This window comes from Pantherophis guttatus, chromosome 4 (genome assembly GCF_059756535.1).
Source record: "Pantherophis guttatus breed Tessera chromosome 4, ASM5975653v1, whole genome shotgun sequence".
NCBI lineage: Eukaryota > Metazoa > Chordata > Lepidosauria > Squamata > Colubridae > Pantherophis > Pantherophis guttatus.
The window spans coordinates 152,201,994-152,227,055 of NC_142066.1; the positions used below are offsets into that span (position 1 = coordinate 152,201,994).

General features: G+C 42.1%; 1 protein-coding gene across 5 annotated transcripts in view; it reads right to left on the minus strand.

The window, feature by feature from the left end:
- Positions 1-4,892: 4,892 nt before the first annotated feature.
- Positions 4,893-25,062, minus strand: part of LOC117654807 (sodium channel protein type 5 subunit alpha-like) — a 391,184-nt gene continuing 371,014 nt past the window's right edge. For 4 of the 5 annotated variants that reach the window (XM_087893105.1, XM_087893104.1, XM_087893103.1 and 1 more), the window contains 5 exons: positions 17,694-17,747; positions 15,522-15,659; positions 13,578-13,682; positions 10,566-10,836; positions 4,893-7,351 (listed from right to left, as the gene is read on the minus strand). In XM_087893105.1, the coding sequence (XP_087749231.1) occupies positions 6,126-7,351; positions 10,566-10,836; positions 13,578-13,682; positions 15,522-15,659; positions 17,694-17,747 (1,794 nt within the window). In that variant the 3' untranslated portion in view covers positions 4,893-6,125. The remainder of the gene's footprint in view (positions 7,352-10,565; positions 10,837-13,577; positions 13,683-15,521; positions 15,660-17,693; positions 17,748-25,062) is intronic. The other variant, XM_087893106.1, reaches the window with a different exon arrangement.

Consider the following 25,062-nt stretch of genomic DNA (forward strand, 5'->3'; position numbering starts at 1 on the left):
AGGTACAGAGGATGGCTGGGATGGGTTTTCTTGTCCTCTCTGACTTATCAGCCCTGTTCAGAGAGAAAGTAGCTGCACAAAACACCACTGGTTCCAGTTTCATGGTGGGCTTCTGGATGGCTTCTGATGTGGCAAAAAGGAAGATGAGACAGAGGATTCCCCAGCTTTTGGTTTAACTCTAAAATTAATGGAATCATCTCTCCCTTTATAGATTGCCTTTAAGGACCTGCAATTAACTTCAGAATAAAAGGATTACTTAAGTATGGTCCATCAATTGCTCTCCTCTTAAGATGCAAGCCAGCGTCTTCGTCACAGCAAAGGAAAAGGAAAGGATCTGATGGTCAGATGGAGCAGGCGATCTGCCAGGAGCTTCTTTCCCTAAGGGCATTCCTTCAAATGGGTAACAAATGTCCAAATCACCCTTTGTCCACTGCAAGACCAGGTTGTGATCGGTCTCCCTTCTGCTTAACGCACTTTAAGGGGAAGTTGGCAAATGGGAAAACCCATCCATGATGGAGCACCGAAGATGTGAGGCCTTCTAGCAGATCTGGAAAGGCCTCTTCCAGCCGCTTGCTTCTGGAGAGCAGAAATGGACATCTCCCTCTGGTGACTGAGGCATGTTTTTCAAGTTTTTGCATGAGAAGGACCATTTCAGTAGTGGGCCAACTTCTCTTGGCTTTATTTATTTTGGTTCCTAACAACATTTCCAGTCATTCAAGCTTTCCAATAGGCCAAACACACACAAAGTCATCAGCAGCCCTATAATTGGGGTGAGAAGGTGAAAATCTTCTACAGGTAGTCCTTGATTTACAACCACAATTGTTTCTTCTATGAAGGAGATGGGTGGTTTTAAATTTTGATAAATATTTCATAAATAAATATACGAAATAAATTGGGTTTTGGAATTTCAGTTCTAAGCAATGCCATCATTAAGCAAGCTATCACATGACCCAGCCCAATTTCAGGACCATTTTTACTGTGGTTGTTAAGTGAATCCAGGTTGACTTTGCTTGTTGGAAGCCAGCAGAGAAGTCATAAACTGCAGTCATGTGACCAGAAGATACAGCAACCATCATAAATGCGAGTTAGTGGCCACACTCCAAAATTGTGATCGTATGGTTGGCTGTAACTTCAAGGATGTTGTAAGCCACTTTTCCTGAGGCTGTCATAACTTCAAGCTGTTGTTAAATTAACAATTGTAAGTTAAGGTTTATCTGTATCTTTGTGAAGATTCTTCAGCCAGTTGATTGGAATGGATAGTGTGGAGATAAACATGAGCCTGTCTGGGTAAATCTTAACGCAAACCACTTTGGTTGAGTGAGACACATTTATGGGAGATTTTCAAACCTCCACATGAAGGTAGAGTTAACCTGCAAAACGTACATGACAAATGAAAGTGTTTTGGCTTCCTATCTTGGACTGGGCCTAGATTAAATTTTACTGCGGTTAAATAAATCTATGCTCTCCTTTCTGTTTATTTTTATCCAGTGTGGGCAACCTAGATCTCTTGGGGATAATTTGTTTTGAACAGCCATTGAAAATGGATGTTCTTAAGAAGGATATTCTTTTTCATTTTCCAAATATTAAATATTGTTTTGCAAAGGGCTCAGTAAACTAGGCAGCAGTTTATCAATTTCTTTTTTGATTGGCCTAACTTCCACTAGCAAAGGGATGCTGGAAAACTGAGAAGAAAGGATAATGTCCTCAACTGTGGTAAATCTATGGCAATCTTTTCCTGTAAAGAGACATGGATAATTTAAAGGGAATCCTGCGAATACGTAAAGTGCTTCAAATGTTGGGCACTTTTGACAAAACCCAGCATCATCCACTAATTTCTGCCATCTTCTGTGCCTACTTGCAGCTCTCTCAATATAGGTAATATGGGGGTAGGAGAGAGACAAAGATAGAGAGAGAGTGAGAGGAAAAAATGAGTGACAAAAAAGAGAAACAATGAAAAAGAAAGAAAGAATGAAAGGGAGAATGAGAAAGAGAATGGGAATGAAAGTGAGAAAGAGAGAATGAGAGTACAAATGAGAGAATGAAAGAGAATGAGAGAGAGAGAGAGAGAGAGAATGGAAATGAGAAAGAGAGAAAGACTCTGACCGACTCTTAGATCCTTGCTGTCTAGCAAGAACCATCCTGTCTATTTGCAGTGGGCACATCCTCAGCTAATACTCGCTCAGTGGGACAGGCACAAAAAGAAAATAGGCAGATAAAGACAATATTTGCTGAATATTCACTCACTCTGGAAACAGACAACGTACAGGACTTGGAGACAGCTTACCCAACGGTACAACAAGAGGAACACATTGCATTTCTCTTTCTACTGAATAACCAGTTAGGCCGTTTCCCTTACTTGCTGCTCTACAGCAATAGAGAGCCCCAGGAAGGCTGCTGTGTTACTGGCTATCAAGTAGCTGTTACATGTGATTTTCAGCAAAAAATGGGCCCAAAAAAAAGGGTGAGAAAAGCCTTGTTGGTTGTGTTATATCTAGGTAAGGTAACAAAGGAAAGATGCACATCCTTGAAAGCTAGCTATCCTTCTTCTTCAGCCCAACTCATTTCACAGAGTTGTTGTGGGAAAAATAGGGGGAGTAAGGAATATTAGATATGTTCACTGCCATGGATTGTTTATAAAAATAATAAAGGTATACAAAGAAACAAACAAATAAATCCTTACCTTATTTGTCCCAAGAATCAGCAGCCAAAAAAGAATTTTGCCCCTGGAAAATTTCTTGCGGTACTCTTAATTTTTGTATTGGACTCTCAAATTCCCTTCCATGTAAATTCAACCCCAACATCTAGTATTTGCAGAAGTACACCTAAAAGGTAATTCATGTCTTGTTGACAGCTCTAGATTTGTGTAAAAGTGTCTAATCTCTGTGAAAACATCTGTGCCATGTATTATGGTTGTGAATTATGCATTATGCTGAATTTAGGAGCAGGTTGGCTTCATTGGACAAGATGGGAGATCAAGAATAAGAAGACAATTGTGCAACCTGTTAGTCCTTTTAGGATCATCCCTGAGGAAGAGGAGGAGGAGGAGGAAGGAGAAGGAAAAGAAGAAGAACAAGAAGAGGGAAAGAAAGAGGAGGGGGAAGGGAAGAAGAAGAAGAAAGAGAGAAGAAAAAGAAGAGAAGGAGGAGAAGGAGGAGAAGGGAGAAGAGGAAGGGAGGAGGAGAAGGAGAAGAAGAAGCAGGGGAAGGAGGAGAAGGGGAGGAGGAGGAGGGGAGGAGGAGGAACGGAGGAGGAGAAGCAGGAGGAGAAGAAAAAGAAGGAGGTGGAGGAGGAGCAGCAAGGGAAGAAGGAGGAGGAAGAGGAAGGGAAAAGCAGGGGAAGAAGAAGATGGAGGAGGAGGAAGGGAGGAGGAGAAGGAGAAGAAGCAGGGGAAGAAGATGGAGGAGGAGGAAGGGAGGAGGAGAAGGAGAAGAAGCAGGGGAAGAAGGAGGGGGAAGTGGAGAAGGAGGAGGATGGTGAAGGGGAAGGAGGAGGAGGAGGAGGAGGGAAAGAGGGAGGAGGAGAAGCACGGAGAGAAGAAAAAGGAGGAGGAGAAGACAAAAAGGAGGAGGAAGAGGAGGAGAGGAGAAGCAGAGGAAGAAGAAGGAGGAAGGGAGGAGAAGGAGAAGCAGGGGAAGAAGATGGAGGAGGAGGAGGAGGAAGGGAGGAGGAAAAGGAGAAGAAGGGGAGGAGGAGGAAGAGGAGGAAGTGGTGGAGGAGGAAGAGGAGGGGAACAGTGAAGGGGAAGGAGGAGGGGAAGGGGAAGAGGGGGAGGGGCAGGAAGAGAAGGAGGAAGTTGTGGAGAAGGAGGAGGAGGGAAGAAGGGGAGGGGGAGGAGGGGGAGGAGGAGGAGGGAGAAAAGGAGGGCGAGAAGCAGGGGGAGAAGAAAAAGAAGGAGGAAGTGGGAGAGAAGCAGGGAAAGAAGAAGAGGAGGTGGAGAAGAGGAGAAGCAGGGGAAGAAGATGAAAAAGAAGGAGGGGAGGAGGAGGAGGAGGAGAAGAGTGGGGAGGAGCAGGGGAAGGGGGAGGGAATATGCTGACCAAATCAATTTATTTCTTTTTTTTTCAGCCCTCTTGTATCCTATTTAAGAGAATAAGCAAACATGGGGAGGAAATAGGTCTCTTAGCCAACTGGGGGAAGAGGATAGGACTTGGTCTGAAATCCTTAAAATACAGTGTGTGGTCTGAATTTAGGGAATCTTCTAGTGATCCAGTTGTACAGTAATTGCCATGTTGGGTTGTTAGTTGAGTGCAAGGAATCAACATTTGAATCAGGTGACTCCTTCTGAAAGTTTGTAAGAGCCTTGATAGTACAGTGGTCTAAGCACCCTGTTATTTAACACCAGCTGTCTGCAATTTACTGCTGGTTCGAATCTCTCCAAGGCTCAAGGTTGACTCAGCCTTCCATCCTTTCTAAGGTAGGTTAAATGAGGACCCAGTTTGTGGGGGCAATAAGCTGACTTTGTATAAATATACAAAAGGATGAAGGCTATTGCTTAGCGCACTGTAAGCCGCCCTGAGTCTCCGGAGAAGGGCGGCATATAAATCAAATTTAAAAAAAAAAAAAAAAGTTTATCAAATCTTTCTTTCCTGCTTGCTTATAATCTCCTTAAACAGGTCCATCCTTTCATATCAGTTAACCAGCCTCATAGAAATAACCCTATATCGTATGAACTCATCATGGTTAAATCAAGGCTTGTTCAGACCGAATGAAAGGCGAATAAACTTTTACGGAAGGTTGTCCTTTTGGGAGTCGTTGGCGGAGGAGAGTTGTTTTTTGGGGGGGGGATCGGGGGGGGGAGCCGGGATGGGGTAGGGTATTTAAAATCCAGAAGCTATTTTGGAAAGGATTTGGAGGAGGAGGTCACTTTCTGTACGCAAAGTAGATTCTTGGAACATAGTAAAAAAATAGTGCTTTTATTGGCCGGTTTTACAAGCAGAATCCATTAGTATCTAATATCCTGCGGGATAGAACAAAAATAAAAATAAAGCCATGCTTTCTCCAAAGTCAATTTTTTGTCTTTTTTTTTTTTTTGTGTGTTTTCCCTGGGTTAAATTGCTGACAGGCCTGTTGTAAGCAGGGGCATGGCTGCAACAGAAAACGGCAATGTTGCTGACACAATAATTTCGTCTTGCAACCTATTCTCTCAGCAAGCAGGAGCATCTCCTGTTAATTGGGGAAAGGTCCCTGATTCCCCCCCGTCTTCTAAAACAGCCTTTCCCAATCTGGTGCCCCCGTATGATTCAGAACAATATCTCCCAAAATTCCCAGCCGTGTGGCCAACCTCAACGTTAACTATGGCTGACTCAAAATTTGAGCGTTATATCATCCCAACATATCTGGGCCCGGGGAGGCAGATGTAAAATGATAATAATTTGTGGAAAAGAAGGCACACACACATACATACAGGTAGTCCTCGTTTAGCGACTGCCTTGTATAGCGACTGTTCCCAGTTACGACGATGATGGTGGTGGTGGTGGTGATGAAAAAGTAACTTTCTGGCCAGTCCTCGCATTTACGACCTTCAATGGTCTGCAAAGCAAAGGAAAGCTGAAGGAAGTTCATAAGCACAGTTGCAGTTTCACTTAGCGACCACTTCACTTGCCGATCCCGACTTGTGGTCGCTAAATGAGGACTATCTGTAATTTTCTTTAGAAAGACCATTCATAACATACACATTAAGTATTACAGCATTGCTACAGCAGCTACCTGATTGCTGGTCTTCTTCTCCATCCCACTGTTATTATAGAATGCAAGGTCGTACATTGCCATAAATAAATGCACTAATATAAGTAAGACCTTAAAATGAAAGTATGCGCTCAGGTTTATGTTGTGTACAGTATAGGTATAAATATTCACTGTCTTACAGTTTAGCGTCTCGGTAATCACACTTTGGCTGTGGCCTTGTGCTGGTTCCCCTCCTAACCTCCTTGTGCATATATAAATATAAACATTGAGCAAAGTGGAAAAGAGCAGGGGCAGAGGTTAGGCCTCTTCCTTCAGGGTTTACCTGCTTTCCTGCTGCCTTTGCAACTAATGTTTAACAAGGCTGCTTCAACCGGTTGTGTAGTGACAGCATTACATTCTGTAAACAATATTGTAAAGTGTTTTAAACGAGAGAAACACGTTTAAACAATCGACTCTTTATCTCGGTCAGCTGATAACTGATCGTCAAGCGGTTCGTCGCAGCCGCTGGAGTCCGTCATCCGTAGCTGGAAATTCTCACTCGTGCCCCGGGTGACGCTATCATAGGAAGGGGGGAAGGACGTGGAGGAGAGGGTTTCGGATTTGTCGATAGGCTTCCGGTAGTTTTCATCCATCATGCAGGCAATGAGGCCTTCCTTCTCTGGAGCCTCGTCTCCTGGGGGGCAGGTTTTTTGGCGATACAAGAAAGACGCTTGCTTGAGGGTGCGTTGGAAAAGGTGACTTCTGTAAGCTCTCTGGATGATGATAGCGGACACCTCTTCCTGTTTCCGCCTCAGCGTAGTGGTGATGGGTTCGTAAGATGCCTTCGATGGGTTGGCTGCCATGAATTTCTCCTCCATCTGTATTTTAAGGGCGTCCATTTCTCCGGTTTCTCCCAGAACTCTTTTGGTGAAAGCAAACAAAATATCTAAGCAGTGGATCCTGTCTCCGCTCACCATGGGGAGGTCCATGGCTATGAGCTTAATATAGTTGGGTTTCGCAATGCGCAAAGGTTCTGGCAGAGAATCTGCGAAACTGGATAGGGCACCATAGGTAATAAACTGCGTAGCTTCGGGGTCAAACTTCTCCCAGGTTTCGTAAAACATGTCAAAGTCATCCTCACTTAGAGGCTCTGTGCTCTCTTCAGTGGCCACACTGAAGTTCTCCAAAATAATAGCTATGTACATGTTGACCACAATGAGGAAAGAGATGATAATGTAGGTGACAAAGAACAGGATCCCCACTGCGGGACTGCCACAGTTCCCCTTTGACCCGTTGGAGTTAACGTAGCTGGGGTCACAATAGGGGGGGCCCGTGTTCAAAATGGGGTTGAGAAGACCATCCCAGCCAGCCGACGTGGTGATCTGGAACAGGCAAAGCATGCTGTTGGCAAACGTCTCGAAGTTGAACATGTCATCAATCCCGTGTTCTTTCTTGACATAGGCAAAGTTGGCCATGCCAAAGATGGCATAAATAAACATGACCAGGAACAGGAGGAGCCCGATGTTGAACAAAGCAGGGAGGGACATCATTAAGGCAAACAGAAGCGTTCGGATTCCTTTGGCACCTCTGATAAGTCTCAAGATCCGACCTATCCGAGCCAGGCGGATGACTCGGAACAGCGTAGGGGAAAAGAAGTACTTCTGGATGATGTCAGACAGGACTGAGCCTTGGGGGAAGAGAGAAGAGGGGAAAGAACAGATGTCTGGTTAGTGCACTAGAAGAACAAAGGCTGCGGAGATGTACAAGTTATCAAGCTAACTAATTGGAACAATAAACTCTTCCATAAACTATCCTTGAGAAAGCTCAGCTGAGCATGCACATCAGCTGACTCCGGTCCTTTTCTTCCCTTTTTATAGCTACAGGTAATCCTCGTTTAATGACCGGTCACTTAATAGCCATTTGAAGTTACGGCAGATCCCCTGAAAAGCTACTTATAGCCATAGCTCTTGGACTTACCATACTTTTTGGAGTATTAGACACACCTTTTTTCCCAAAAAAAGAGGATGAAAATCTGGGTGCCCCTTATACTCCGAATGTAGCCCCGCCCATCTTCTCAAACGGAGGTTTCAGAGGTTGAAAAAAGCATCAGAAAAAAAGCTTCAGAAAAGAAGCCCACAAACAGAGCTTCAGAGGATTTTTTTCCCTGAAGCTCTGTTTCGGAGGCTTTCAGAGGCAGGAAAAAAAGGGGGAAAAAAGCAAGGCAAAGAGCTCACAACCAAGGAACCTGTTGCTAAAATTCACCTCTGGGAACAGCTGATTGGGGGCATTCCGGGGAGGCCGATCCTCCTGCCAATCAGCTTTTTTTTTTATTTTCCTCCCCAAAAACTAAGGTGTGTCTTATATTCCGAAAAATATGGTATATAATGCTTCCCAGTGCTTTACAGCCCTCTCTAAACAGTTTACAGAGTCAGCATATTGTCCCCATTATGGGTCCTCATTTTACCCATCTTGGAAAGATGGAAGGTTGAGTCAATCTTAAGACTGTCAGGACAGAACTCCAGACTGTGGGGAGAGTTTGCCAGCAATATTGTATTCTAACCATTGTGCTACCAGGCCTCCTTATGACCCAGTCCCAAAGTTACAGCCATTGTGGTCATTCACCCTTGCCAGGTGGGGATTGGGAAAGGCCGGCAGGGATCCAGTGGGAGGGTAAAGGTATGTGGTGACCCCAGGGGTTGGAGGTGGAGCATGGGGCAGGCAAGCCTGGGCCTGCACTAAATCTCCCAAGGCCTGCCCCTCCCTCAAGTCTCTCCATGCTTTACTTAACAATCTGCATGTCCTTCAACGGCTGCATCAGGAAGACCAGGAGGTGATGGAGTCATTAAGCAAGGCTGTCTCCTGTAATGGCCATAATGGGCAATTTCCATTATAGTCGTATGTCGAGGAATACCTGCATGACATTCTTAATGTTTCCATAATGTGTGATATATACTATAATGATTTATGGGTTCTTTTTTTTTTAACAATACTGTTTTACTAAGTTTATAGATCAATCCAAAATTGCACGGCAACTATTCTACCACAAGGTCCACACTTCTTTTGTTTTTGTGTTATTATCAATGGAATTACAGTAATATTGTAAGATTGCTTAGACCAAAACATCATACAAATATTATAAACAAATAAATAATTCTTAGTATACAAAGGATATTCCTCATTAGGCTGTGTAGCCTAGGAAATCTGACTAAGAGGAGACCAGTTTGCTCTGAGAGTAATGAGTCCATTTTGTCCAGCTTTTTCTGTGCACCATTGTCAACAAGAAGCCTCTACAAGCAGGATATGAAGTCTTCTCCCCCTCATGTTCTAGAGAACCATCATGATTAATGGCTTTAAAGTAACATGGCAAAATATGAATGGAGTCATGAAAAGGGTTAGGGTTAGCGCTAGGTTTACGGTTAAGGCCTAGGTTCAAGTTACGGTTACGGTTACGGTTAAGGTTTGGGTCGGGTTAGAGTTAGGGTTAGGGTTAGGGTTTGGGTCGGGTTAGGGTTAGGGTTTGGGTCTAGGGTTAGGGTAGGGCTAATGTTAGGGCTAGGGCTAGGGCTAGGGCTAGGGTTACGGTTTGGGTCGGGTTAGGATTAGAGTTTGGGTCGGGTTAGGGTTAGGGTAGGGCTAATGTTAGGGCTAGGGATAAGGCTAGGGCTAGGGCTAGGGTTAGGGTTAGGGTTTGGGTCGGGTTAGGGTTAGGGTTAGGGTTAGGGTTAGGGTTAGGGTTAGGGTTGGGTTAGGGTTAAGGTTAGGGTTTGGGTCTAGGGTTAGGGTAGGACTAATGTTAGGGCTAGAGCTAGGGCTAGGGTTAGGGTTAGGGTTAGGGTTAGGGTAGGGTTAATGTTAGAGCTAGGTCTAGGTCTAGTGTGAGGTTAATGTTAGGTCTAGGTCTAGTGTTACTGTTGGGGCTAAGGCTAGGGTTAATGTTAGGACAAGGGCTAGGTCTAGTAAGAGGGTTAGGGATGGGGTTGGGGCTAGGGTTAGGTTAATGTTAGAGCTAGGTCTAGGTCTAGTGTGAGGTTAATGTTAGGTCTAGGTCTAGTGTTACTGTTGGGGCTAAGGCTAGGGTTAATGTTAGGACAAGGGCTAGGTCTAGTAAGAGGGTTAGGGATGGGGTTGGGGCTAGGGTTAGGTTAATGTTAGGGCTAGGGCTAGGGCTGGGGCTAGGGCTAGGGCTAGGGTTAGGGTTAGGGTTAGGGTTAGTGTTAAGGCTAGGGTTAGGGCTACGGTTAGGGTTAGGTATAGGCTAATGCTAACCCTAACCCTTTATTGTAAAGACATATGAAAATGAAAGAACGGAAAAATAATGCACCCCCTTATTTGTGGCAGCCCTTAGATATTGGAACACTGCTATCATATCATCCCTAGTCCTTCTGGGAATTAAAATCCATGTATCTTAAAGTTGCCAATATTGGCAACTCCTGGTCTAGAGTCTCACACCAATATATCTAGATAAACTATTAACATATATACTAGTTAGGTTTGGTCTAAAGACAGAAGAGCATTTTAATATGAACTAATAGAATTCAAATAGCCTCAATCTGATGAAGAAAATGGGAAACAATTCTTTACTTTTGGCTCTTTCCTGAATTTTTTCATGCAACCTTTCAGCTAAAATATGTACAAAGATGTATATCAGAGTAAATTGAATACAAAAGGCATACATTAATGGCATATTTTTGAGAAAATTGTTGCAAGAAAGTGTAAAATGCATATGAACTATTTCATATTTCATTCACACAGATGTAAATGAAAATTCATGTAACCTTCATGTGCACATTATTATTAATAATATTAATGTTATTACTATGATTATAATTATTTTGCAAATTGATGGGAAAATGAGACAGAAAATGACATGAAACCAGACAGATTTGTATAGATTGACCTACCGACAATTGATAGAATCACAACCACAAAATCAAATATGTTCCATCCATTGGTGAAATAGTAATGCCTCAGAGCTGTCATTTTGAAGATACACTCTGCAGTGAAGATCGCAACAAAGACCATATTGATTCTGTAGAGGATGATCACTTTTTCTGGACTTTGGTCATCGGTCTCCACCATCATAGTCACCATGTTTAGGCATATCAGAAGCATGATGCAAACATCAAAGGCTTGGTTCAAGACAAGGTCAAAGATGAAACCTTGATACTTGTTCTGGAGACAGGAAGGAGATATTAGTGTGTTATAGAGGTTAAGTCACAATTATTGCAAGGGTCCCCAAACTTGGCAACTTTAAGACTTGTGGACTACAACTCCATGCAGGCTGAGGAATTCTGGGAGTTGAAGTCCACAAGCCTTAAAATTCCCATTGGAGAATCCTCCCCTATGGTATAATTGAAATGAAAATGATGCTGTTTGAGTTGGACTGAACTGTTTCATGGTTGAGTGTACAAGAATATTTTGCACATCGTAAATATTGTAAAAGTAGGTTGGACTGTGATATCAAAAGCTAGGTCAACTCTTGATGGCCATAGCAGTGTAGAAGCAGATTAATGGACAGTATAATTTAACAACAGTTGAAGACCACTGCTTCAGTGATATAGGTCCCTTAGCTACCATTAAGTATATATACACAGTATATTTATTAAATACACACACACACACACACACACACACACACACACACAATACATTGGTAGACTTTTCAGCATTTAATCAACCTTAGTTAATTTACCAAAAACTAAACAAAGCAATACAATTTTTTCAATTCAATTTAATTCAATTCAATTTAATTCAATTTATATGCCGCCCCTCTCCGAAGACTCAGGGCGGCTAAGCAGGGCGGCTAAAGCAAAGCTAAACATGGTTAATACTTGGAACGGACACCACCATGGCTCTGAAGGTTGGGCTGGAAACTAAGAAAATATTCCATTAAACACCCGACTAAACCATTTTCACACTACTACCAGAATCATGGATTCACATGAATCCATCCATCCATCCATCCACTCATCCATCCATCCATCCACCCACCCACTCATCCATCCATCCATCCATGCACCCACCCACCCACCCACCCACCCATCCATCTATCCACTAATCCATCCGTCCACCCACCCACCCACCCACTCATCCACCCACCCACCCACCCACTCATCCATTCATCCATTCATCCATCCATCCATCCACTCATCCATCCATCCATTAATCCATCCATCCATCCACTCATCCATCCATCCATTAATCCATCCATCCATCCACTCATCCATCCATCCATCCACTCATCCATCCATCCATTAATCCATCCATCCATCCATCCATCCATCCATTAATCCATCCATCCATCCACTCATCCATCCATCCATTAATCCATCCATCCATCCACTCATCCATCCAAGAATCACCAAAAGTGGCGTTCAGCTGAATTCTTTTCTTTGGTACAGCATTCCCATTTTGGCAACAAACTGGAGTCAAATGAGAGGAACCATGTCATTAAGGGAAGCAGGAAGGTCTGCATAACAGCTTAAAATCTCTGTTGGATAAGTCAGATATTGAGCCCATGGCATTAATTCCCATAATAGCCATTATAAGAAAAGGGGAAACAGGTATGGTTAGGAACACTGAATTGCCAGGAAAGAAGATGATCACGTTTGATCATGATCATAATTCTCTAAAACAGGTAGTCCTCGACTTACAACAGTTCATTTAGTGATTGAAGTTACAATGACCCTGGAAAAAAGTGAGTTATGACCATTTTTCACTTACAACCGTTGCGATTTCCCTGTGGTCGTGTGATCAAACTTCAGATGCTTTGCAACTAATTCATATTTATGACGGTTGCAGTGTCTCGGGGTCATGTGACCACCTTTTGCAACCTTATAAGGAGCCGAGTCAACGGGGAAGCCAGATTCACTTTACAACTGTGTTACTAACTTAATAACTGCAGTGATTCACTTAACAACTGTGGCAAGAAAGGTCATAAAATTGGGCAAAAATCATTTAACTAATATCTCGCTTAGCAAGAGAAATGTTGGGCTCAATTGTGGTTGTAAGTCGCAGACTACCTGTATTAAGAATACCACAATGTTCCATTTTTTTTTTTTTTGAACAAAACTGAGTTGCAATTATCCTGGCATACACAGGCTTCTTTTTAGAAGTCATTTTCAAGCTGTCTGTAGAAACACTTATTATGACCAACAAATCATATTTGGAGTAGTGGTCAAAATGCTGGCCTGGAAACCAGAGGATGGTGAGCTGTAGTCATGCTTTAGGTATGAAAACCAGCTGGGTGACTTTGGGCCAATCACTAGGAGACAGTGAGTTCTAGTCTTGCCTTATGCATGAAACTGGTTGGGTGACTTTGAGCCAATCACCACAAACAATGAGTTCTGGTCCTGTCTTAGGGATGAAAATTGGCTGGGTGAACTTTGGGCCAACCACCAGGAGACAGGGAGTTCTAGTCCCTCCTTAAGGCATGAAAGCTAGCTGGGTGACTTGTGGCCAGTCACTTTTCCTCAGCCCAATCCACCTCACAGTTGTTGTGGGGAAAATAGGAGGAAAGGTTTATATATGTTTGCCACCTTATTTATAAAAACGTGTATAAATACTTAATTATTTATTTGAGTTAATCATAAAAATAATAAAGTCGGGATAAAAAATTTAAAAAGACATGCAGGTGCGATAAGCAGTATATTGATAAATGAAGAAAAATGAAATAAATAAATAAATAAAAATCTAAAAAATAAACACATACCCACATACATACCATCAAAGATTTCAAAGGCTGGTGTCATTTACAGAAAATACATAAAGTAATTGAAAAGGGCCACAAAGTTGGATGGCCAGTTTATATTTGCATTGAAGAGTTGGGTTTTTTAAATGCACTTTGCTGCCACCTATTGACCAGTTGGATATTTGCAGTCCAGAGCTTGTAGTCCCAACTTGGGAGGACTTACCAGCGGACGGGGGATAGGCTTCTGAGGTTTCTTGGATCCTAATTTTTTCATGGCATTATAGTACTTTTTCTGTTCCTCAGTCATGAAGATGTCTTGTCCACCTAAGTATAGGGAGATACAATTAATGTTATTTTGGTTTGGAAAATAAACAAGGGGATAAAACACCCATAGATATTTGGATATGTTACTTTTTATCATCATTCATGTATTCCCAGTAACATTACTCTTTAATAATGTTTAATAACATTAAATTATGTGGTGTGCTGATTAAGGAGCAGAAGAACCCTAAATTCTGGTCCCTCGAGGCTATAGAAGCTGAAGAACAGTCTCATGGCAAATAGGCAGCCATGAAAATAGCTTATTATTTTTTCCTTTTATGACCCTGTAATCCCTTTTATTGGGATGGAGTTAGGGCAATGGAATGGAACTGAGCATTTACTGGACGGATGCCCTTCCTGACACCTATGCAGAGTACGCAGCAGATATTTCTGCTTTGCGCTCTAAGAGAGGAATATCTGCTGCATAGGATTGAACTCTTAACTTCCCAAGTGGGAGATGAGCATCTTCATCTCTAAGCTACTGCACCGCTCATATAATTAATACATTGATTAATAAAATAAACTCCCTGGGAGACTTTGAGACAGTCCCACTGTCAACCCTACTTATTTTGAAAAGTTGTTGTGTGGGCAATAGTAGAAGGGATGGGAGTTCATCAATGAAAAAAAACCTAACAAATAAGTAAATTTGATTGCAAACAAAAAAATTTAAAAACATTTATTATATGTATATGAAATCTTATTCTGTTCACCGCCCTGAGTCCTTCGGGAGAAGGGCGATATAGAAATTCAATCAATCAATCAATCAATCAATCAATCAATCAATAAATGATTGTGGATTTTTCCTGGGGCATTTTTAATTTAATTTTGATGGAAAACAAAAGGAAGCTATCTTTTTTCAAGTGTGATTCTCAACTTGCAATCTTTCATTTAGTGATCATTTGAAGTTACAGTGGCACTGAAAAAAGTGACTTACAAACCATTTTTCACACTTAGTCATTGCCAGTGGTCACATGAATAAAATCCATCTGCTTGGCAACTGGCATGTATTCATGATGGTTACAGTACCCTGGAGTCATGTGATCAACATTTGTGACCTTCTGACAAGCAAAGTCAATGGGGAAGCCAGATTCACTTAACAACCGTGCTGCTATCTTAACAACTGCAGTGATTCACTTAACAACGGCAGCAAGAAAGGTCGTAAAATTCAATTAACAAATTGAACTAACAAATGTCTCGCTTAGCAACATAAATGTTGGTCCCAATTGTGGTCAGAAGTTGAGGATTACCTGTACTTCAGTGTTATCCCATCCACCTGCAAAGCATGTGCAGGGATGTCAGTCAGAAGTCAAAAAAGACAAGATAGTGATTGCATAATCAAAACCCCACTCTTCTTTTTGATGTGCCACTCAAGACTTTGATTGTGCAATTGTGGCTGCTACATTGCCTTTTGGGGCATACACTTTTCCTGAGTATGGTGTTCTCTTGCTGATTGTGCAGTCATATCTCAATACTTGACAGCTTTAAAACTCATCAAATTTGGTACTTAAGGCATTTTGTCATGAAAATTTTGTCCCAATACTCGTCATTTATTTGGTGAACTAGCTTGTTGGTGTCAGCTGCCTCATGACTCACTACCTTTCCGGCTGAAATAAAGGATGATATATTAGTCACGTGGCTTGTTTGGTGCTTGCCATGCCTTCTGGAACCAATTAACTGTGAGTACCGAAGTATCATTGTAACTGGTTTTACTTTCATTAACTTCGTTACCCCTTTCTGATGCAAACACTCGGCAAAATCAGTACAACATAGTAGTGCATGGTTTGAAAAAGAGAAAATGACAGAATCTTACACAGCTGTTGAATAAGATTCAAAGAGAACTACTTATCTTCTTTTTTTGTTGATTGAAATTGTCAATGATGACACCAATGAAGAGATTCAAGGTGAAGAAAGAACCGAAGATGATGAAGATCACGAAGTAGAGGTACATGTACAAGTTATATTCCCACACAGGCTGCTCTTCTCTCTGCAAAGGAAAATGGGAAATAAGAGAAGAACAGAATAAAGATCTATCAGGATCTCAAACGCCATCATTACTGCTTCTAAATTGAGCCATCTTTCCTTTAACACAGTTGGGCTTGGATGATAAATATCATCTTTCCAAACCAGTAGCTGGATTAACTAATAAAATTCAGCTCAACTGGGAAGCCCCTCGATGTGAGATTGTAGGGGATAGTTATGAAAAAAAAGAGAATGAACTTTTGGGCACACCTTCAGGAAGGAGTCAGACAAGAAGAAATAGTGAGCATAATCCTAAGGTTTACCTCATAGAGATAATTCTCAACATATGACCGCAATGGGGACTGCCCATTACAGTTGCAAGTGGTGCGGCCGTTATGCAAACATGCTGGTTGTTAAGTGGAGCACTGAGTGGGTCAGGGATGGGGGAGGCTCTGGGAGGCTTAGTGCAAACCCCAGCATGCTTGCCCCAGGCCTCCCAAACTCCAAGACACCCTATAAACCACTCCCCTCCCCTTGTGTCCCTGGCCTTTTCCCCCTCCTACAGGGTTCCCATAGGGCTTGGGCCTCCTCACCACTGCCCATCCCCCATCACGCACTTACCTTTTGAACAGTTCCAGAATATTCTGCAACACTCTACGATCTGGGTGGCTGTGTGCAAAATTCCAAAATGGCCAACATTTTCAAGATTCCCACAATTCCTTGCAGTCACACTATAAAAGCAGCCACATAGTGCCACATAGCCAAGGATGAACCACTCTTGTTTTGCTTCCCAACTGCACAGTGCTGCAGAAAACTCTGGAAGATCTGCCCTCCTTCCCCAACATGACATCTTCAAATGGTAAGTGTAGGGGAAGGAGAGGCAGAATCTAAAGGCGGAGTCAAGAGAGGAATCAGCCTGGAGTCCTTACGTTGCCACCAGCGGTCCAAGTCCATCTCTCCTTGAATTCCGTTCATCTTTATCTAATGCCAATTCAGCCTTGACGGTTAGTTAACCACATTTCTGTGGTTGTAAATATGAAGATCAGTTATAAGCCACTTTTTTCAGTGCTGTTTTAACTTTGAATGGTCGCTAAACAAATGGTTGTATATTGAGGACTACCTGTAACTTGATTCTCATATATATATATATTTTGTTTAAAAAAAGAGAAGTAAAAATGGCATTTAAAAAAAATGTTTTAATTATTCCTTGCTGGCAAAAATTGCTAGTAGTGACAGACTGAAGTTAGTCTGCTGTTGGTTGGAAGTTGGCGCTTACTAGCGGAAAACAAGCCAGCTGGTCTGACAGGCCTGTTTTTTTGCTGGCATGCAATATGCTTTCATGGTGTCTGAGCTTGCCCAGTGTCACTATACACACCGTGCCCTGCAGCTGTGTCATGAAACAGCTGTGTAAAGGAAGGGAATGCACAAGTCACTGGAAGACAAGGCTCGCCATTTGTCCCTACTTTTCTATGGACAATCCTGCTGTTATGTAAACCTGGTAATGTCAAGACAGCTAATTCCTGACAAGTAGGGAAAAAAATTCACCATAAGTTGCACTTGTTGTTAATGAGCAGGATGTACAGAACAAAGCAAAACAGAGCCTTGGTGGCGCAGCAGACTAAAGTGCTGTTAAGTAGCACTTAGCTGCCTGCAATTACTGCAAGTTCAAATCTCACCAGGCTCAAGGTTGACTCAGCCTTCCATCCTTTCGAGGTAGGTAAAATGAGGACCCAGATTGTGGGGGCAATAAGCTGACTTTGTATAAAAAAAGAACACCGCTTTGGGGGGGGGGCGAAAGCCCTACTAAGCAGGTATATACAATAGTATGAAGGCTATTGCTTAACGCATTGTAAGCCGCCCTGAGTCTCCGGAGAAGAGCGGCATATAAATCGAACCAATAAATAAATAAATAAATAAATAAATAAAGAAATAAATAAATAAATAAATAAATAAATAAATAAATAAATAAAGAATGAATGAATGAATGAATGAATGAATGAATGAATGAATGAATGAATGAATAAAGCCAGCGGGGGAGTATTAGGCAAAAGGACCTCACCTCTCGTGAATCTACTGCTGCATACATAATCGACATCCAACCTTTAAAAGTTGCCTAGAAAAAAAAAAAAAGAGAGAGAGAGAGAGAGAGAGAGAGAGAAGAGCAATGCATTTGATTTAGGCAGTGATAATCAGCCGTGACTTTCTTACTTTGTGCTTTATCTGCAGTTTGGTGGCGGTGAGGAAATTTCTCAGTGCGATTAATAAAATAGTAACATGGTCCCCTGAATTCTGGCTAGCACGAGAGCCTAGAGATAGATTCCACGTTGGCTGTGTGAACTTTCTAATGATTTAAAACATGACATTGCCCGGGGGAGGTGGGGAGGTGGAGGAGGAAAAGAAGAAGAGAGATAGAACAAAAAAAGGAGGGAGGTAGAGGGGGGGGGAAGGAGAAGGAGAGAGATATAAGGAAATTGGAGGAGAAGGAGGGGGGAGGAAGAGAAGAGAGAGGAGGAGGAGGAGAAAGAAGAAGATGGAGGAGCAGGAGCAGGATGAGGAGAAGGGAAAGGGAAAGGGAAAGGGAAAGGGAAAGGGGAAGAAGAAGAAGAAGAAGAAGAAGAAGAAGAAGAAGAAGAAGAAGAAGAAGAAGAAGAAGAAGAAGAGGAAGAGGAAGAGGAAGAGGAAGAGGAGGAGGAGGAGGAGGAGGAGGAGGAGGAGGAGGAGGAGGAGGAGGAGGAGGAAGGAGGTTGTCGTCATCATCATCATCATCATCATCATCATCATCATCATCTGGGACCAAATGGAACCAATTCCTTTGCCTTCCCTCCCCCAATAAGCTCCTACCCATCTTCCTCTAAATTGATCCCTTTCCTTTCTGGGAAGACAGGAAATGATCCAGGTGGATCAACTCTTGACCACGTACCTTTAGGGTCCCTTATGAGGCACACAATATACAGCTTCGTTAAAATGGGTTTAAAACACCAGAAGCTACTGAGAAAATTGGCTTTTTTTATTAACGATTCTCTCCTGAAATGCAGGCATGCTGCAGTGTAACACTAAGGGTAAACAAATAAAAGAACCATATCTACTATGGTAACCAGCAGTACTATAATTAAAAATATTGCCTTTGCCATCATGAAATAATTGTAATTGTATATTTACTTCTGAGTCTTTGAAAAGGTTTCAACCTTCTACCATTGACCAAAATTTAACCTCTTCTCTTCCTTACATGCCACATTAAGAGTGAAACTGTGTATTCTCAATATATCAAGCCAAGACAAATAAATAAATAAGAATGAAGACAAATCTAAAGCCAATCCAGTGAGAATGCACCGGCACTGATTTGTTACAAACAAGGACAAATCACTGCATTCAATACATTGCTACCAAAAATGCAACCTTCACATGTATTCCCATACTTTTGAGCCTGAGCAAAATAGGATAAACAAGAGAATAATCGTGTAGATTCTCTAGTGGCAGTTGTTTTGAATGAAAAGAAAGAAGGTCCTAATACTCAAACATTGAATTAATTGTTAAAGCACTGAATAAAAGCCAATTGAGCATATGTGAAATACTTACCCTAAAGGGGTTATAGATGACAGATTACCTTCAAAGTCAAAAATTGTTTTAGAGGAATGAAATCATCAGGTCCTTTATCTTTTGGGGAAGTGTTTGGTAATAGAAGGGGGAGGGGGGCTTTGTGTGATTGGTAATTGGAACAAAAATAAAACTTTCTCTCCTTGCTTTTATATGTTACGTCCAATATTCTGTTTCCCCTTTCATTTCTGCTCTTGAGCCTAAAAAATGTGCGTTGGAGACCCCCTTCTGATTTTTCCTCACTGTACAGTGTGTTCCTTCCCCCCCTTCTCCGTGGAAAATCAGTGGCTCCAGAAAGAGAGACCACGGAAAACCCTCAAGTATGGAAATAATGGTTGGAATTACATTCCAGTTGATTATTTTACAACTGTTTCATTCATGCTTTAAATCTTCTACCTGATCAGTAACACAATAACAGAGTTGGAAGGGAACTTCTAGTCCAACTTCTGCTCGAGTAGTAGACCCTGTAAGTTTCTGGACAAGTGGCTGCCGGTCTCTTCTTGAAAGCTTGAAATGTTCCAGTGATGGAACACCCACAAGTTTGGAAGGAAGGAAGGAAGGAAGGAAGGAAGGAAGGAAGGAAGGAAGGAAGGAAGGAAGGAAGGAAGGCAGGCAGGCAGGCAGGCAGGCAGGCAGGCAGGCAGGCAGGAAGGAAGGAAGGAAGGAAGGAAGGAAGGAAGGAAGGAAGGAAGGAGAGGAGAGAAAGGGAGGGGAGGGAAGCAGAGGGGAGAGTGAAGGTAAGGAGCAGAGAAAGGAAGAAAGGAAGGAGAGGGAGGTTGGGAGGGAGGCAAGCAGGCATGGAGGGAGGAAGGAAGGAAAGAAAGAAGGAGAAGGAAGGAGGGAGAGGGAAGTAAAGGGAGGGAGGGAGGAAGGGAGGAAGCTGAGAGGAAGGAAGCAGGGAGAGAAGGAGGGAGGAAGGAAGGGAGGGTGGGAGGGAGGAAGAAAGGGAGGAAAGAAGGAAGGAAGGAGAGGGGAGAGGGAAGAAGGAAGGACATTATTATGGAATTATTGATATAGCCTAGGGAAGATGAGGAAATCCAAGAAAAAAAAAACCCCAAGCAACTGGAGCTTAAAAGACCAGATAATGTTACAGGTTGTTTCTCTGAAACAAATGATGATCTAATCCTACATATTGATCCTTCTGCAGGTGGTTTAATAATTTCTTCCTCTGCCTCCTGATGTTTCTGAAAACCCCCTGGATAGAAATTTGAGCTTCTTACTACATCATTTCACTCAAAAGCCATTCCTTCTGCTCTGGAAGTTTAGGGCAGGGGGAAAAAAAAGGGGTTCTGTAGCACACAGCCTTAAAAAAAAAAACGCCTCATCCTTCCTTGCACTGCTTTCCTATCGGTGAACACTGTCTTGCATATCTCTGCATGGCATTTTCATCCTGGGGGTGTTATTTGAGCTGAACTCCAGATGGAGGAGAAATGTGGCATTTATCATTTCAAAAAAAAAGTCATTGTGGCTCATGAATTGATCGGATAGTGCCAAGATACCGATGGAAGGCAGAACTGCTGAACGAAAGGCTTCCCCACCCAAGGGAAGGCAAGATAATCGAAAGCTCCTTTGGAGTTCTGGAATCCTTCACTAGACACTCTTGCAGAGAAGTGACAATAGCATGAAAAATGAAGCCAGGGAGGAAAAAAATGTATCAGGGAATTAGGAGCCACTTAAGAGTCCTGATCTGGAGGTGACAAAAAGTGTGGTGTGCGGTGCAATATTGTCATTCCTGGAAAACTTCTTGGTAAATACTATCTCCTGTTACAGGGGTCTCCAAACTTGGCCACTTTAATACTTGTGGACTTCAAATCCCAGAATTCCTCATGCTAGCTAGGGAATTCTGGGAGTTGAAGTCCACAAGTCTTAAAGTGGCCAAGTTTGAAGACTCCTGGCCTATTGAAACCAGTGCTGTTACTGATATGAGAGTGGAATTCTACTAAAGGCAGAACAAGAAGCAACAGGTGGAAATTAATCAAGTAGAGAACCAACCCACAAAAAAGGAGAAATTTCCTGACAGTGAGAACAATTAATTCTGGAACAGCTTCACTCCTGGAATTGTAGGTGCTCTATCACTGGAGGTTTTCAAGAAGAGACTAGACAGCCACTTGTCTGTAATGGCATAGGGTCTCCTGTTTGAGCAGTGGGTTGGACCCCCAAGTTCCCTTCAGACTCTGTTATTCCATTAATTAAGACCGAATTTATTTCAGATATACGAGTAGGGGAAGATTTCATTTTCATTTCATTTTTTTCAGGAAGAGGAAGGCATCCAGCAAACATCCTGGAGCTTAAAACCAGTAGACCAGGGGTGTCAAACTCACGTCATCACAGCGGTGTCACATGATGTATCATGACTTTTCTCCCCTTCGCTAAACCGGGCGGGGACGTGGCCAGCGTGTGACACATCTGGCCCGCAAGCCAGGAGTTTGACAGCCCTGCTGTAGACTGTTGCCAATTGCCAATGAAAACAAAAAGTGAATGCAACTGATAAAACAGCAGGGCCATGATATCAAATCATACTTAGTAGCCAAACAATTATGCCTTGTTGGAGGTGCCAACAATTAGAAGCAAGCTAGGCTTAGTTTTGGTACTTTTTCTTTTCCAGTCTATTAAAAGACCCTCTTTATCTCTGTCATTTACCCAAGCAAACATGTGAGATATCCAGCTACTTGTAGTTAGCCAAGTTGCAATGCTCAGTTCTTGGGAACTCTATCTGAAAAGCAACACTGTAGGAAAATGAAATTGAACCACAACTCAACCGTGAGAAGATTAAACTGGGAGATGAGAAGCAGGAAGAGGGAACTTGTTATTAGAGGCAATGTTGATTTTCTTTTTTTCCAAATGAAGACTTCATGAGTCTGGCCCCCGCTTTCCCCTGCCCTTGTGCTAATATATTGCTTTCTTCAGTGAAACCAGTTTATGGCAAATGTTCACATTTCAGAATCCATTCCTGACAATTTCAGAAACCAGTTTGGTGCAGCAGCTAAAACGATGGGTTAGAAACTAGATAAACTTTAGTTCTAGTCAACTACTTACGTGTGAAAACTACTTGAGTGAATTTGGCCTAGTCACTCTCTTTCAGCCCCCACCCCCCACGGTTGATGTAGGAGAAATAGGAGATGGAAGCATTAGGTATGTAGGCTGCCTTGAGTTAACTAAATGTAAACTTTAGTGGGATAAAAACATGATTAAAAATAAAGGAAAAACTCCACAGATGGGCTGGGAAAACCCTGCTTGAAGTTGTTATCAGCAAGAATAAACCGTTCTGAACCAGATGAATCAAAAGTTCCCGTCAGTATAAAGCATTTTCCTTTGATCACAGTAACTGTTCGCAGGAGTCCTAGTGGATCACCACTTCAATAGGAGCTAGCAGTGGGCTGCAGCTGACAAAAAAGCCAATGGAGTCCTAGGCTGCGTCAGCAGAGGGATAGCATCAAGATCACGTGAAGTACTAGTACCGCTATATACTGCTTTAGTAAGACCACGATTAAAATACTGCATCCAATTTTGGTCACTGTGATATGAAAAAGATATTGAGACTTTAGAAAAAGTGCAAAGAAGCAACAAAGATGATTAAGGAGCTGGTTTAATGGAAAGAAGGACATGATAGCAGTCTTCCAATATTTGAGGGGCTGCCACAAAGAAGAGGGGAGTCAACCTCTTTCCAAAGGACGTGAAGGCAGAAGAAGCAGCAATGGATGGAAACTAAGCAAGGAGAGAACCAATCTAGAACTAAGGAGAAATTTCCTGATTAGAACAATTAATCAGTGGAACAGCTTGCCTCCCGAAGTTGTAAATGTTCCAACGCTAGAAGTTTTTAAGAAGAGACTGGATAACCATTTGTCTGAACTAGTATAGGGTTTCCTGCCTGAGCAGGGGGTTGGACTAGAAGACCTCCAAGGTCTCTTCCAATTCAGTTGTTCTGTTATAAATAGTTACAGGAACTGGGAATGTCTAGTCCAGTGTTTCCCAAACTTGGCTATTTTAAGATGCATGGACTTCAATTCCCAGAATTCCCCAACCAGTATGCCTGGTTGAGGAATTCTGGGAGTTGAAGTCCATACATCTTCAAAGGGTCAAGTTTGGGAAACACTGGTCTAGTCTAATGAAAAGAAGAACTAGGGGTGACATGATAGCAGTCTTTACAGAGAAGGGGGTCAGCCTGTTCTCCAAAGCACCTGAGGGATAGACAAGAAGTAAGAGACGGAAATTTATCAAGGAGAGAACCATCCTAGAAATAAGAATCCCTGTTTTATGAAACATATGGAAATGAATTGATGTCTTTCAAAGCAGCCATGATTATTGGTGTCTCTAACCTCATGACTTATTATCCAGGATTTAATGACCTGGACCTCATTCCCCCACGAACTAATTAAGGCCATGTACTGAATGGTCTTTTCTCAACTGACTGCAATGGAGGATAAAAGTTTGATAGGTATGGGGGTCCCTTCCCACCCTCCTTGTCCCCAACAATGAGTTATGATTGGTATATATCTGAGGGAGAGGTTAAGAAATAGAAGTATAAAAATAAATATAGATAGTTAATCTTACTCCAATATTTGGAATTGCATTTATTTGGAATTGCCTTTAGATTATTAATTAATTAATTCTATGAATTATTAATTTCAATTATTATTGGAATAATAATTGGGATAGTATAGAGTCTCCTGCTTGAGCAGGAGGTTGAATTAGAAGGCATCCAAGGTCCCTCTTCCAGCTCTATCTGATTGATTGAAGGAAGGAAGGAAGGAAGGAAGGAAGGAAGGAAGGAAGGAAGGAAGGAAGGAAGGAAGGAATGCTGATAAGAATGCAGTTCACAGCATGTCATTCTGACTCATGGAGGATAATCATCTTAAGAACAAAACCTTGAGATTAAAGAGAGATCCAACCTAAAGGTAAGGAGAAATTTTCTGACAGTGAGATCAATTAATCAATGGATCAACTCCTGGAGTTGTGGGTGCTCCATCACTGTAGGTTTTTAAAAACAGACAGGGCAGGCATTTAACTGGGATGAGTTAAGATCTCCTGCCTTGAGCAGTAGGTTGGACTAGAAGACCTTTGAAGTCCCTCCCAGCCCTATGATTCTATGCTCTATGTTCTAAGCTTGAAATCTGCATCTGCAGACACCAGAAAGGGATCCCATGATTGTAACAAAACAAAGGCAAAAGGGTGGGATGCTCAAGCTGTGATGCACAGAACTGGAATTTTAATAGTGTTCCTTATTTGCACCTATGAAATGTTGGATGATACAGTACAGAGCTAATTCATGAACTGTGCTTGTTTTCTAGCACCCATCACTGAAAGTTAGTGTTTTATTTTGGGAAGGGAATGTAGCTCATTGACAAATTACATGCAAGCAGATCTAATCTCTGATTCAAAGGGATCTCAAGGCAATGGAAAACTGGTCTGTAAGCAGCCAAAAATCAAAGCTGACAATGCTAGGCTAAATATCCGTCAAAATGTAATCTGAGTCAGCTTCATGTGTCCACAGGAAATTCTGTTCATTGCCTATCCTCTGGCTTCTAAGAATGCAGAAGGCATAATCAACACCTATTCTACTCAAGTGTGCATTGCTGGAAGATAAAAAGAAAACCAATGTTTTTCAAGGAAGTAGGATTTTTGAACTGATTACAAAAAGCCTTTGCTAAGTCATCTTTCTTCATGGATGTCTACTTAGATGATGTTTCGTTGTTGAAGAAACATGATTACAATTACCAAGGTTGGCTTGTTGATCTCCCCAAGATCTTTCCAATAATGGCTCAATTCAACAACACATTCAAACCATTGTCAGCCAACGATGGTATCTGTGTTCTCATTTCACACAATAAAAAAAA